General features: G+C 29.1%; 1 protein-coding gene across 3 annotated transcripts in view; it reads right to left on the bottom strand.

Annotated features, from left to right (window-relative positions):
- Positions 1 to 16,628, bottom strand: part of p120ctn (adherens junction protein p120) — a 246,965-nt gene that overhangs the window by 93,445 nt on the left and 136,892 nt on the right. For all 3 annotated transcript variants that reach the window (XM_087155626.1, XM_087155627.1, XM_087155628.1), the window contains exon 5: positions 982 to 1,104. In XM_087155626.1, coding sequence (XP_087011752.1) covers positions 982 to 1,065 — 84 coding nt within the window. In that variant the 5' untranslated portion in view covers positions 1,066 to 1,104. The remainder of the gene's footprint in view (positions 1 to 981; positions 1,105 to 16,628) is intronic.

Here is a 16,628-nt window from a genome sequence, read left to right on the forward strand (position 1 = left end):
AAGGATGTAAGGGTTTATTATTCGAAAAAAAATTTACTCCAAAATCTGTCAATCTCGGAGAGAATGAAGATTTGCACATGACCCTTTCTCAATTTAATGCATTTTGTGTACTACTTATGCATACATAATAAGATCTCTTTCTCTGATCTAAACATATGATCAAGTATGGGATAAAAAAAAATATGTGCGGAGCTAAGAAAAAAAATAGAGAATAAAAGTTTTAAAAATATGTTTTTTTATAAAGAAGGAGGAAAATTTCTTTTTTATCAATTATAAAAAATGGCGCTCGTTTAAATTTTTTATTCGTAGAAGGGTGGTTTAATTATGCATAATGATATACACTTAGACAGAGCAGGTAATGGCTTAATGTATAACTTTGGTACTTCATTTTTAATGGTAGTTTTTTTTCTAACTTATTCATTGAGTTCGTGTAAATGATGCTGAACATTTACATTTTAAGTAACCGCAAAAAACAACTCAGTTAAAATACATCTAAGCTCGAATTACGTCAAAAATTAAAAAAAAAAACGATTGAAAAATCATTCTTTTATGCCAAGAAATTTTTACATCGAGATTTGGAACCGCAGTTTAAATTATATATATATATATATATATATATATATATATATATATATATATATATATATATATATATATATATATATATATATATATATATATATATATATATATATATATATATATATATATATATAATTAAATCTAAGTAATAATAATTTCGGAATCAAAGAACGGTCCAAGAGAAAGTTTTTTTTTTTGGTAGTTAAGAGATTTCGCAGATGAATAATCTTAGCGGAGCTTCCAAAGTAACATTTTTATTTATTTATCTCTGAGTTAAAAGTTAAATTCTTCAATTATGACTAAATAAATATATATGTGTGACAATATTATACTATGATGGGTGTATCTTCGTTAATAAAGTAAAAGGTGATAAGTCTAAAATATTAAAAAGTGACTAACTTGTTCTTTTATGGTGTGCAGGTTTGTATTTTGTTGTTCCGAAGTATTTCGTTGCAAGAATGCTTCTTCTTGTCCCGATGGCATCCTGTAATATTTTTACATTCTGCACACACTTCTTTTATTCTGTAAACATTAAATTACATGATTAAATATTGTTTGAAATAACATTTTTAAAATCTATTTGAATACAGCAAAAATATTAAAAACAAAACGCCTATAACAACCTTTGATCTATAGATCGCATTTTCACGTATTAAAATAGTTTAAGGAGAATATATTAAATACGTTAAGTAATTAGTGTATAGGATGCTAATATAAAACACAAAAACGTACATACTCTGAATAAAAATATTTTTTAATGGATCCTTTAAGGATAAAGTCCCTATAATTCAAACAGGATAGTGATTAAAAGATTGAGCACTTAATATTATGGAATACCCTATTTATGGAAATAATTAATAGAATAAAAAAAATTGCACACTTTCATAAAGCATTTTTATACATCAATAATGTCTTACTAAAAATAATTTTTACCATTACTTTTAATCTTTTATATTGAATTTTATATGATTAAAAAATGTTGGTATTTTAAGATAAACACATTTTTAATTTATTTTAGTTTAGGCAGTTTTAAAGGACAATATCAAAAATTTTCCCATTATCAGACGAATAATTCCCGAGAAAATAATTCAAATTATGACTGCCTTAAAGTACGTGAAAATCCGATCATTAGATTAAAGGATATTCAGCTACATATTTTTTATTTTTCCAACTCTACGTAAAAATTAGACGAAATTAGACAAAGAGTGTTCTCAACGCGTAAACTAGACTGAAAGGGTTAGGAAAAGAGTATGATTCATGCGTTCATAGTCTATAAAGAATAACAGCTAATGCTCAAACTTCTTTGGAAAAGGAAACACTTATAGTTTTATTTTCTAAAAAGGGTTTAACGGTTAAGAATATAATCTTAAAAAAAAAATCTTAAAGCGAGTTCGAACAAGATTATTTCTCCATAAAAAATATTCAAATTTCTGAAATAGAGACGTCAGTGTTTTGTTTTAAAAATCTAACATGAAGAAAATAAGGGATTTTGTGACTGAACGAAATCTAAAAAAAAAGATTGCTAAAACGAGTTCAAACAAGATTATTTCTAAATAAAAAATATTAAAATTTCTGAAATAGAGATGTCAATGTTTTGTTTTAAAGATCTAACATGAAGAAAATAAGGGATTTGGTGAAGGAACATAATCTAAAAAAAAAGCAATGTTAAAACGAGTTCAAGCAAGTTTATTTCTCCATAAAAAATATTCAAATTTCTGAAATAGAGACGTCAATATTTTGTTTTAAAGACCTAACATGAAGAAAATAAGAGATTTTGTGACGGAAGGAGTCTTTACGAAGAGATGTTCATGCATAATGAAATTTTTACCCATTTAAAAATGCTTGTTTTTTTATCCAAGTCTTCTTGATGGTCCCATCAAAAAATTTGATGGTTTATGTTGGTTTCCGTGAGATTCATGATGGTCCAACATCATTTGATGGTTACCATCAACCAACATTTTCCATCACGCGTTCATGGTTTTTGATACGCCAACAAACTTCCATCATTCCATGATTCTACTCTAGTACTATGATGGTTAACCATCAATAGAAGTTTGATTTTCATGGACCAACAATCCATGATGGTTCCAACTATACATTTCCATGATGGTTTAATTGGAATTCTTGTTGGTACTCAGGAATATACCATCAAAACAATCTGGATTTTTTAATGTTGGACCATCATAAATCAGTCCGAATTCCTACATCGGGGAGATAATTGTTCATGATCGTTTGTACATTTGATTTCTATGATAGAAACTACGATGGAAATTTAATACGGTTCATCATGAATAAACCACCCCAACAAGTTGCTATTCTTACGTTAGGCAATCATAAATCAGTCCGACTACATTGTGGTGATCCCTGTGGCAGAATCGCAGAGACACGGCGACATTGTCGCAGAGCGTTACAGAGTTCTGGCAGAAAGATTTTTCTTTTAAAAAGTAAAAAAAAAAGCAAAGAAGGAAATAAGTTGTGCGCCCCTCCCAAAGAAATGCGAGAATATCACCTATAATACTAGAATAAAAAATTATTTCATGTTCAATTAAAGAAAATTATAGTTTTTTTTTCCTTTTTTTTGTAAACACAGCACTTTTGTCATTTTAAATTAGTAACATATATGTTTGTTATTATAAAAGTATCATGCAGAAAGATATTAGTGCTAGAGAGTTTTGTCGCAGACAGCTCTAAAAAATTCTGCCACAAGGGTGGTGATGGTCACCATCAAAAAATAAAATGGTTCATGATGGAATTATTGATGGTTGCTATAAAAAATATGTTGGCCCATCAATGGAAAGCCATAAAAAATTTTGACTTAGGTAACATAAATTTATCCAGTATAACTTTTAAATAACGCTGTTTGTGCCATATATCCTCTCCAGATTCTTCTAAATAACTTCTTTCTCTTTTTAATCTTTTTTAATGCTTTTGCTATTAAAGAAATCGGTTTTGCCGGGAAAAGATTTTTATTAACTCCTCTTCCAATTTGTAGTTCATGATGAAACTATTGTGTTTAATGGAGGATAAAACCCAATCCGTAATTAATTACGTAACTAATTTAGTTCAGGAATTTGCTCTTCTCATTTTGCAATTATCTTCATTTTTAATTAAATGTTTTGCTGCTTCGACATAATGAAAAACATATTTCATCAACTCAAATTAAAATGTTTCATTTGTTTATTTCGGAAAAATTTAGAAATGTAATGAATGATAATAACTACCTTAATTTAATGGAATTAAGAAGAGTTGAAAAATAGTAAAAATGAGGAATTTTCGAACAATTATTAAGTTTCGAAAAATGTACATTTTTCACACTAGCCTGATTAATGATACCAACTAAAAGCAGGCATGACCAAAAATAATGGGCCACAGTTGGCCACGAAAATTTACGTAAATGTGTTTTTTAAAAACCTTGTTTTTTTTCAGTGCAATCAAATAAAATCTTAATTAATGTTTAATATAACCAGAATTAATTTTTCTAACAATAATTGCTGGGATATGTTATTAACTTTACTTTTAATAACTAAATTAAAAAATAACAACAGCATATATCATAAGCAGTATCAAATCACTATTAATATAATCATTCAAATCATTAAAGCATACAACTCTAACGCATTTTTGAAACAAGCAATATTGCAAAGATACACTATTAATTTCAACTCAACAAAAAATTTTTTTTGATCAAAGAGCAGATTCTATTATAAAAATCCAAAACCATTGTAGATTTTATAGCTAGAGATGCACAATGGGCTATTGGCGACTGTCTGGGAAGCATCCCTGAGGATGATCCGAAGACATGTCATCACAATTTTGAATCTCTGCAGAGGGGATGGCTCCTCGGCTTTGGTAGCCTGACGACCTGAGCGCGAAGTCAAGCATTTTACGGTAGAACAGTTCAACGAGGACCCATACAGCACATCCTTGGTCCCTTCGTAGACTTATCCAAGTTCAGGGGTGATTGTGAGCCCATGTCAAAATTCCGGAAAATTTCTTGAGTTCAAAAAAAAAAAAGACAGTTTAAATTGAAAAAAATTTAAACAAGGTTTTTCTTCTCCTTATTCTCAATATTTCTTAGTTTACTTAAAATATATTTAAAATTTTACACATACCTATGATGACCTGGAGAAGTAATTAAAATTTACAAATATGTCTTTCTTTCTTTAGTTTATGATTATAACAACTATTTACTGATAAAAAATGAATATTAATCATGAATATAAGCTTATAAAGTATCTCTCTGGCTCTCCCTTACAAACAAATAAAATAAACTGTGTTTTTAAGTTCCACTTTTGAAAATTTGATTTCCGGAAACTTCTGTGATCAATGAATTTTTGAAACATCTGGACCTTCGATCTCCGGAATCTTCCGGATCACTGTTAGCGAAAATTCCGGAAATCCGGATTTTTTCCGGAGCACAATCAGCCCTGCAAGTTGTTATTCACCCGCACAATGACTGCAGCGAGTGATGCTTGACTTCGGTGTTCTACTGGGAACTGTGTCTTAACGATTAGTCCACTGCGGGACAAATTGTAAATAAGAAGGAGCTCATCAACAATATGTAAGATGTGTGCGCTCGCTTAAATTATTAAGTGTTAAATCCGAAATGATAAGCGAAATGATGTCTGACAAAACTAATGGCAACTTTTTCATAAAAACCGGCATGATTCAGCAGGAACAAATGACATCTACATAAGAACGAAACACAGAGATGTAGAGCCAAACTTTATTTTGCTGCCTGTTAGCAGGGATTGTTGAGCTGATGCAAATTATACTTTGGTAGAAACCCATCAGAGCTCCCTTGGCATCGGGCTTATAAGGAGAGGTTTTCGTGGTTCTCTCCTCCATTTTTGCGCAAATGCTGATTAGTTTCAACAGGTGTTTTCTTGTCTTCTAAATTAATAGATTAAATTAATTCTAGATTAAAGGTTAAGAAGTTGAAAATAAAAAAAAAGTTGCTTATTCACTGAATGGATTGGTTTTCACAGGCGGAAATTCCTAAATTGTGAAAAATGAGAATCACGTAACTAATCATGAAGGCGTAGTTTACCATAATAGAAAAAAAAACTGTTTTATAAACATTTTTATAAATTAAAATGTGCCATTTTTGCCTGAAACTGCAATATTTTTGATAAAAAATTGAAAATAATTTGTACTTCAACAGTTATACCTAGATATTTTTTGTATTAAAACCAATAAAAAATACTTGTATTTAATTTCAGAAATATCTTCAGATGTAACGAAATGACATAACATTTTGATCACAGCAAGCGCTATTTATAAGAATACCTAATTAAAATAAAAAATTACCGAATTTTTGTCAATAAAAGCGATACATACCACTAAAACATCTACTCCACGGTTGTTGAGCTCACGCTGTCTCTGAATCATTTTTGATCGGTTTTAAGACTAATAAAGCTAGAGAAAATTTGATACCAGTTTGTTTCAAATTAAAGTTGTTTAAGTTTCATTCAATGAATATAAGCCTAAATGTATGTATATTTATTTTATCTCTTCAAACAAAATTGTATTCGATGAAAAACATTAAAATCGTTAAATCGTCCGTGAAAACAAGCTAATGCTATGCAATAAATCATTAAAATCCTTCTTTTTAAAAGAGTTAGAATCAAATAAATAGACTCCAAAAAATTTTGTGAGTTATGCCTTCACAGACATAAAGATTGAACGAAAAAACAAGAAGAGGAACATATAAACTTTCGTGTTCATTCACTCAAATTCACCAAAGTGTCACTTAGCAGGTTCTTCCACTAAGCTCTTCAAATATATATTATTATTTTTTAACTATCCTTTCAAACACTAAACTAAAAACAGAATGTATCACGAATATCAAACCAAATCATTATAAACATTAAAAACTAATAATAAACCTTGGAAGAAATTTTTACATTGTTAGTTTTACCTCAAATTTGAAATAGATAAACTAAAATGAAAAGAAAATAACAATGAAAAAAATAACAATGAGAAGAATCTGTTACAAAAAATATATATTTATTAGAATCAATAAAAAATAATATAAAAAATCTATAATCTAATGGCTATCTAATATAAAAAATATATTGTAAATGTATATTACTAATTTAAACTCTTTTTTTACAACCAATTGTTTCATAAATCAAGACCAAAACCTTACAACGCAACAATTTTCCAAATAATAAAACTCGAATAAACTGCGAAAATTGCACTAATATGTTTTAATTTCAAATCTGCTTTTTAATAACTAAACCAAAAAAGAAAAAGAGTCTCAACAATGAGCAGAATGTATCATAAAATTAAAACCGAATCATTACAAATAAAATTATTAAAATCATATTATTGTATTGAACCATCGAAACAATAATCGCAAATATATATATATTATTCATATCAAGTCTATTTTTAATAGTTAAACAAAACTAAAAAATATTCCAACAATAAACTATAAAGATATGAAAATGAACGCATTCACAAGAAGTTAATTAATCTTTAGATTTATTTTTTGGCTATCACTATATTTCATACTATGAAAAGGAAGAAACATGATTTTAGTAACCCAGAAAGAAAAATAACGTAAGAGATACGAAATGCGAAGCAAAAGTGAATTACGGGTACCATCATTACTAGAAGCCTCATTAAAACGCTCAGGCAACAACGATAAATAAATTACTGTAAAAGCACTCCGAAATGAGAGTGCAAGTATATTATTATCTGCAATATTAACATTGCGATAAATTTATGTTTCCAAAACAATTATCCTATACAATTATGCTCACTTTTACACGTTTCATTACAAAGATTTTCTAACATACAATTAAAAACAATATTAATTCGTTGCATGGTTATTAATCATAAAAGCGTTTAGAAATGCAACTAAACGAAAATTAAAAATAAATATTTATATTCGATCGAATTATTTTAACTTTTTCAAAGTGAATTTTTACATATTAAACTTTGAACTGCTCAAATTTTAAAATATTGAGGCTAGTCTCTTTATTTTGAACGTACATGTATCCCAATTTTTATAACTCTCCTTTGATTAAAATTTTCGTGTACATTTTTTCTGAGCACGAAGTGTCCGGAGTCATTTTTTTTTTAAATGCACAATTCTTTTTAACTTTTTATGCAGTTGTACCATTTATTATGTTAACTATACAATAATTGATCACGAATATTTTACCAGACATTTCCTTCTTAAATTTAAAAGTTAAAAATAATAAAAAAGCTTATGTTTTTATATTTGCTGTAACTCAAAACATTTTGCTTCAATATAAAATTATTTTAATTAACATATGAATTCGTAAAAGAATTCATATGTACTTTAATTTGCCTTTAGTTTTTTCTGCTCTAAGCATTTTAAAAAATACTTAGGTTAAAATTGCATACTTCTGCTTTAAAATATACATCCAAATTTAAAACAAAAATTTGAATTTTTTTTAATATCTGAAATAGTTATAATTTTTAATTTTTTAAATGTATCGATTTAAAATTGAAAAAAAGAAGAGAACAATTGATTATGGAGAAACTTTCATTTAAATCTTAAGCATTAAAGTTCAGTAAGTGGAAAAACTCAATAAAATCTTATTGCATGTTCTAATTCAGACACAAAAATTTTTTTTTCCATATATATGAAAAAAAATATTATTTCTTTGAAATAGCAAACATCCCTTCCCTTAAATATTAAATATTTTTGTGGGTGTCCCAGACACCTAAACTTGAAAATAATGATTGATAAATATTGTTTTTATCAGACTTTGAATTTGAATAAGTAACAAAACTTTAATGGATATTTTTACCTCCGCTTTTAAAAGAAATTTTTTTAAACGAAATTTAAGCATGTAAAGGGGGAACCAGATGTTCTACTCCAGCTTGTTGAAATGTACTTTTCTCAGATACTATTGGATTGATTATCAAAGTTTTTTTTCCTCTTTTTATGGTGCATGTTCTAACACGGGATTTATCGAGCGAGATGTTGATTTTTTAATTGCTTCTTAAGTTTAATATGGCAAAAAAAGTTTCTTATGTTTCAAACTTATAGCTCGTAAGTCAAATTTTCCGCATTTCTGAAAACCCTTTTGCAAGAATGTATATCATTCATTGCTTAATTAGCCTTATTTATTTCAGGTACTTTGCAATATGAATGGAGTAGTAAAGAAGTTGTGCTTTTCACCAAAAATGCTCTTCCGAATAATTTGAAAAATGCGTCTTATGTATGCCCTTCAAATAAATTCTTAACTTTAATTCATAATACAATGCAAATTCGCTGCATTTTTAATAACATCTGAATCACGTTCCGTTCAAGTTATAGAAATAAGCCTCCATTTTAAACATTACTAAGTTTTGCGTAATTTTAGAAGATATTTTTAATGTTTAATAATATCCTTAGACCAGTGGTCGGAAAAACTAAATTTTCTTTGTAGTTAACTAACTACAACTAAAACTACTTACTTTTAAATGTAGCGGTTGCAGACTACTTTCGAAATGTAATCACTACTTCGCTACTTTTAGAAGACAAACATAACTGGAGACTTATTTTCACAAATATTCAAAATAGTTTTAAATAAAAAAATTGGCTTGATTAAGCTCGAGGATATATAAAGAAGTTTCAACTCATGTTTACATGAAGTTGTTTTTTTATTCTAAAACACATTTTACGACAGGGATTTAAGAAATGCTAGGAAATTATCAAATATTTGTGATATAAGTGATCAATGCTATTTTATATCCTCCAAGAAATAAAGTACAGTGCGAAAAACGGACCATCCAGAATAACTTTTGATCTAATGATCGGATCTTCATGTTGTAGGACTCAATCTTAATGCTTTGAGGGGTGACCGCAAATATGCTAATTAATACGGAAGATATTTCAAGTTACGAAATCAGACACAAAAACGTACTTATGGTTCCTGTGAAATCGAATCGAAAAAGTCAGATATTTTAAATTATTTTTCTCAAGAACAACTTGATGGATTTCACACCGATTTTTCCGAGCATCAGATGTAGATCTTTTGATCTACATCTGATCCTCGGAAGGATTCCGAGGCATCCGCGAAGGATTTGCACTAATCAGATTCGAATTTTTTTTCGCGTTTTAACTTTGTTTCTTTATTTAATTAACATTAAACGTAGTTGCCAGGAATCGCTACAAACTACTATTTTTATCGAACTACTCACCGCAATTTTTTGTAAAAAGTAGCGCAAACAACTACTCTACAAACTACGGAAAAAAAAGTAGGGACTGCAGTAGTTTTGCTACTTGTAGAGCACTACTTCCGACCACTGCCTGAGATACAATGTTTAATATTTTAGACAGCACTTGGTGTAATTTTATCGCTTAAGAAAATATTATTTTAACATTTTATTCTGTTTGCATTCCTTCACAAAGCGATTGTCTATGTAAAAACATAATAAATTTTACTTTCATTAGTTGGAGATTTACTCAAAAAATTACAAGAAAGGTAAGAAATATTTGATTTAAGTAACCTTTTGGTCAATTTTATGGTATATAAGTATAATATTGTATGACTCACGTAGATTTTGTTTAATGACCAAAATGTTAAGAAATACTCAATAAAAGTATTCTGCAATATGTAAAGTATTATAAAAATTAAATTCATCATTCTTTATGTCATAATTAAAAGTATTTAAAATTTATAACTAGGCTTAATTGTTTGAAATTTAAAAATAAAAATTATCGCATTTACGAGTTAACTTTCTTCTAAGCTACGAATTTTTTAAGAAAAAACCGCCACAGTATGTTAAAAAGTGTGTTTATAATGTAAATCGAAAGAAAAAGAAACAAATTTAATAAATTTTAAACTATTTACTGCTATTGTTTATCGTAGAGAAACAATGTCAGAGTAGAGAAAACTGATGACTGGTGTCTTAATAAATCTAGGATCACTATCAATATGACATACCTTTCCAAATAAAAACAATAATTAGATCGTCAGAACGAGACAAAAACACAAGTATGTGACACAAATAAGAAATTAGGTAAAGCGTGTCTCTTTTTAGTAGAAAAGTTAGTGATGACCTCAGCTGAAGATTGGCTAAGTGCAGATAAAAGAACAGGTTGGCCATTATGTCTGTAGTGGGGGCAAAAACAGGACAAAAAAAAATCATTGGTGAAACTCAGCAAAATATGAGCTCACCGATAACGGAGGCACTTTTTTTTTAAAGATATATTTAAAAAAAAAAGCATTTCTCCATCTAATGATATTTTAGGATGGCGGAGGAAAAGATTTTCTTATCCCAGGCAATATTAAAGTAACTTTTTCTTCAGAATTCCAAGAATATTTTTCTTGCTCTACTTTCTGTATCCTGATAAAAAGAACAGATTGATTGATTTAAAAAGTCTGGATGGATTATGTGGCTATACAGCGAATTGTACAGTGCGCAAAATAAAAAATATATCACCCTGAATAGCTTTTGTTCTAATGATACAATTTTTACGTACTAAGTGTCAATCTTAATGGTTGTGATTTCAAATATGCTAATTAAAAATTTCGTTTCTGAATAAACATACATTTTTTTCAAATATACTTTGTTTCCTGAGCCTCAAAATATAGGAGATGGACAAAATTTCAAAAAAATTGGAGTACAAATTGGATGCTATGAAGCTATATATATTTGGCGTAGTCCCCTAAAAATAGCCAAATAATATAGCCGTAGCAGGAGTAGAAATTTAAGACGAATAATTAAATAGTTAATAAAATAGTCCTGTGAAAAACGTGCAGCCAGGTAATTAAAAAAATTATTTTAAGATTAAGACGCTTAAGACGATAATGAAATCTTGAGAAATTTTAAGGTGTTTGAAAATGATGGCTACGTATTCGGCAACTGCATTCTCTTTGTAGTGACATGAAATATCAAAATACGATTTCAGATAATCATCGTTGATATTGCAATTTTATTCAAAAAGATACAACTGTATTTTTTATAAAATTTTTATCTTCATTTAAGTTGTAATTGCTTGATAATTATAAAATATTTATTGAATAAATTTATAAATATATTATTCCAAGTCGATATATGCGTATGTATATTACTGAAATTGCTTCAATTATTCAATGAACCAACTAAAAATGAAATTTTAAAAAAAGCAGATGTATAATCACATTTTATTAGAAACGTGCTTTTATAAAACTCAACCATCGTTGAATATAATGCTACATTCAAATCTCTTTGCTAAATTACGAATAAATTTTCAGACGACTTAAAAGAAATATTCTATTTCATAATTTAAAAAAAGATGAACATTGACCCTATCAGAGGGAAAAATATGAATAGACTTTTACGCTAAGCGTGCGTAAGTCAAGTTCCTCGTAAGTTAACCACATTTAAATATTAATCGCCCCATTTCAATATATCTATATTGTCGACAAATTAATTTCTTAAAAATAATTAATTACAATTTTTCTCGGCTTCTACTAAATAACAGTTGAAGCGCTAGATTTTACAATACGTAGAGTTATAGGGTATAAAAAAATTATGGCTGACATTTCAAAATTTTTCATTCACAATTAAATTATAAAAAATAATACATAATTAATAAAAAAATATTTTGCCGGCACGAAATTATCTTTGGGTAAATGGGTTTTATAAGTGGGTGCAATTTTTTATGAAATTGCTGAATTAGTTTTAAAGATATGACTAAAAACACAAAAAGTGAAATTTACATTAAGTGGAACAAAATTTCATCCGCTCTCCTGTCTACAATATTAGGGCACTAACTTCCAAATGACTACTCCCTATATTTTAAAGTTTAAGAATCCAAGTATGTAAAAAAAATTTTTTTATTCAGAGAAAGTAAGTTTTTGTGTCTGATTTCGTAACTTAATTAATAATCAGCAATAAATAGCATATTTGAGGTCACCGCCAGAAATCATTAACATTGACCCTCGGTACGTGAAATCCGATCATTCGAACGAAACTAATTCACGGTGATATCCTTTTTTTTTACGCAATATACAACAGTTTAAAGACAGAAATTGATTCACGAATGAAACTGGGTTTAAATGCAATGGCTTATTGCAGATTCAAAATAATTTATTGGGAACGGTTTAAATGGTGTATATTTATTAGTATATAAAATTCTCTTAAAGCTACAGAATATTCAGAAATAAATTTGCTATAATCAGGGTTGGCAAGTTTTTGACACATGACGGTTTTTACCGGTTATTACCATGGTTTTTACAGTCATGTCAAAAACCCCTCTGTCAAAAACGTCAAAAACTGTCAAAAACCCATAGTTTGGATAAAACTGTATTTTTATTTGAGTTTAACTGCTTATAATTTAAAATTCATTTTTTTTTGCAATAAAATTTAAAACAAAGTTGCTAAAAGATATTTAAGAACAGATTCCTGCATTTTCCCAACATGATTATATCAAAACATACTATTTTAAGTAAAATATTAGGATACTAATCAAAATTTTCAACATTTCCAAGCATTTTGTTGGGCATATTACATTACTGAAGAATGTCAAGATTGATTACTTTCATTCATAAATCTTGCTTTGAGAAACATAAAAAGAAAGCCTCATAAAATAAACTTTTCTTATCATTTTTGTTTTCAATATTTTACACAGAAATGAGACATGAAAAAGCCTGGGAAATCCTTTTAGAGTTTCCTGGCAACATTGCACTAACCTTTTGTTATCATTATCCTCAATGATTTCGAATCGTCATTATTCTCGAATTTTGGACTCATCCATACTAAATTCAGGAATCGACTGGGCAATGAAAAATTCGCAAAATTAGTCACTTGCTATCGTATGCTTCGGCAAAGTGACCCCGACTACTGAACATATAATTTTGTTTGTAATTAAGTTTTGTTTAATGTGCTTTTTCAGCTGAATAAAAGCTTTTAACTTGACAAAATAGCAGTATTTCTTGACATAGAGTTTGTAAGTAGTTAGAAGTTTTGAAAGTTTTGTTTAGCTTATTTCTAATATTTAAGAAATGCCAAATTTAAATTCTTCATTTTAGTTCCTGAATTTATTAATAGATCCAAGCTTTTTTGTTTGTTTGTTTATTTCCAACAATTAAGAAGTGCAAAATTTTGAATCCTTTGTAAATCAAGCTATATGATAAAAGTAAGTATCACTATTTTCAATAAGTATACTACAATATTTCTGTATGAATGTATATCCTTCTATAAGAATACGTGTATATAGTTGCAAAATCAATAGCAATCATTTACAACATTAATTTATAAAGGCAATTATGTGAAAATAATATATTGTCCGCTATATGCCATAAATAAAAGGAAACGGTAGGTTTTTGACAGTTTTTACCGGTAAAAACACGGTTTTTACCACTGTCGTCAAAAACCAGTTTTTGACGGCAAAAACCCAACCCTGGCTATAATAGAATAAAAATAGTTTCAATCCAATTAAGCTGACGTAAAATATACCACAAAAATACTTTAAAATATTTTACTCCTTTTGGCACTAAAAGTATTTTTGTTTCGATCAGTATTAATGTTGTATAAATAAGATTTAAATTTTGCTGTCATTAAAAAGAATAAGACAGCTACACAACTGACAGTTCAGACTTCTGAAAATATTGCGTAAAAGATAAAAACAATGAGTTTCAATTATTGAGCAGTATTTAATCATTCCCTGGTCGTGCAACTTACCTTTTAGATCTCATCCTTTTTTTGCCGCGGAGATAATTTTGTGAGACGTGTGATCTTCGTGAGATAATTTTACCGCGGGTAGCTGAGTGGGCAGAAGTTGATTGTTTACATTTTAGATGGATTTGAATTTTTTTAATTTCATTGTATTTAAACATGAACATGAATTGTACTTACATAAATCGTACTTAAACATCAAAATAAAATACAGTAATATGCTTCAAGTGACGGCTCTCAGTTAACCTCTCTTCCATTTGCACAAACCCGTGAGAAATAATTTTAAATTTCATTTGATCCTTGATTAGCAACCACTCGTTTAGATGATCAGATTTGGTGACACAGATAATGAAATGTATCTCCACAGAACTTTTTCCTTTTTTAAATTTAAGTCTGTGCCAGCAAGTCTATAACTGCCCATGCCTTGCAGGAAGAAATTGAGGGCTGTCTCAACAAACTCTGACTAATTTAGTCCCGCAGTAGACTGATCGTAAAAACAGTTCTTTCCCAGTAGAACACCGAAGTCAAACATCACTGGCTGCGGTCAGGTGACCACTTTGATCAGTCTGCGTAGGGACCGAAAGTGCGCAGTATCGGTCCTCGTTAAACAGTTCTACCGTAAAGTGCTCGACTTCGCGCGCAGGTGGTCGGGCTACCAAAGCAGGGGAGCTATACCTCTGCAGAGGATCGAAATTGCGATCATCCTCAGGAATGTTTCCCAGACGTCGTCAATAGCCCATTGTTTACCCCTAATGCTACGTAAATAAAGTACCTATCTGACTAATTTACGCAAAATGAAAATTTCGATAGAATAGTGCATTGGGCCAGTTAAATGCAAAGGCCATTTACCTGATCTTTTATACTGTTATAACCATATACTCCACATATTCAAAATTTTTAATAAAATATCAGTAATTTCCATCAGAGGTATCACAGTTTTGGTAAGCAATTTCTACATGAGAGTATCATTTTTCCGGCCCTTCCATAATTTTTAAAATTGATTTGTGTAAAAATGCAATTTGCACATCCATCAAATGTTTATCAGTTTAGTTTGTTATTTTTAATAGACTTTGATGAAGTGTAATGTTATTTATAACATTACATTTAATAGGGAAATGCAAACTATTCAATAAATTTTAATTCTTCATTGGAATCGAGAAAATCGTAGCTTTTTCTTTAAAAAAATATTTTTTATGTATATTGCATCCACTATTTCATTAAAAAGAATACAAATTATTTTTCGACTTTTTATTCAATTTACCTAGCTTTTTCAGGGTGCGTAGCCAAATCTTTCAACAAAAAATAAGCACCTTTTAAGTACTTTTTAAGCACTCAAAAATATTTTTAAGCATTGAATACTTTAACAAAATGCAAAATAATTTTCAGACTTTACATAATCTTGATAAAATAATTAGTTTCTGACAAAGAACTTTTTTTTTTATATTAGCCATTATAAAATGAACAAGAGATTTTTCTGCTCCATATCAGTGGGTGGAAAATGAAGCCTGAAATTGAGAATATCTTGCGAAATGCAACAGAGTTGCACATGTATTTCATCAAACATGTAAAATGATTGGCGCTTTTATACGTTATGGAGTACGCCGAAATGGATTGTGGTGGTTGAATGAATTGTGAAAACGTTGAATAGGACAATGTGAAAAGCACGCAAATGATTGGCAAATGATTCATCAAACATGTAAAATGATTGGCGCTTTCATACGTTATGGAGTACGCCGAAATGGATTGTGGTGGTTGAATGAATTGTGAAAACGTTGAATAGAACAATGTGAAAAGCACGCAAATGATTCATCAAACATGTAAAATGATTGGCGCTTTCATACGTTATGGAGTACGCCGAAATGGATTGTGGTGGTTGAATGAATTGTGAAAACGTAGAATAGAACAATGTGAAAAGCACGCAAATGATTCATCAAACATGTAAAATGATTGGCGCTTTCATACGTTATGGAGTACGCCGAAATGGATTGTGGTGGTTGAATGAATTGTGAAAACGTTGAATAGAACAATGTGAAAAGCACGCAAATGATTCATCTAACATGTAAAATGATTGGCGCTTTCATACGTTATGGAGTACGCCGAAATGGATTGTGGTGGTTGAATGAATTGTGAAAACGTTGAATAGAACAATGTGAAAAGCACGCAAATGATTCATCAAACATGTAAAATGATTGGCGCTTTCATACGTTATGGAGTACGCCGAAATGGATTGTGGTGGTTGAATGAATTGTGAAAACGTTGAATAGAACAATGTGAAAAGCACGCTTTTGCATAATACGTGGTGGAAATCGAAATTGTAAAGAAAAAAATCTCATTTTTGATAAGAGAAAATTAAGTACTTTTTAAAATACCCAATGAAAAAAGCATATTTAAGGGCTATTAAAAAACGAAAAAAG

Source organism: Parasteatoda tepidariorum, chromosome 12, assembly GCF_982258835.1.
Source record: "Parasteatoda tepidariorum strain Cologne lab strain chromosome 12, Ptep-v5.0, whole genome shotgun sequence".
In the NCBI taxonomy this organism is placed as follows: domain Eukaryota; kingdom Metazoa; phylum Arthropoda; class Arachnida; order Araneae; family Theridiidae; genus Parasteatoda; species Parasteatoda tepidariorum.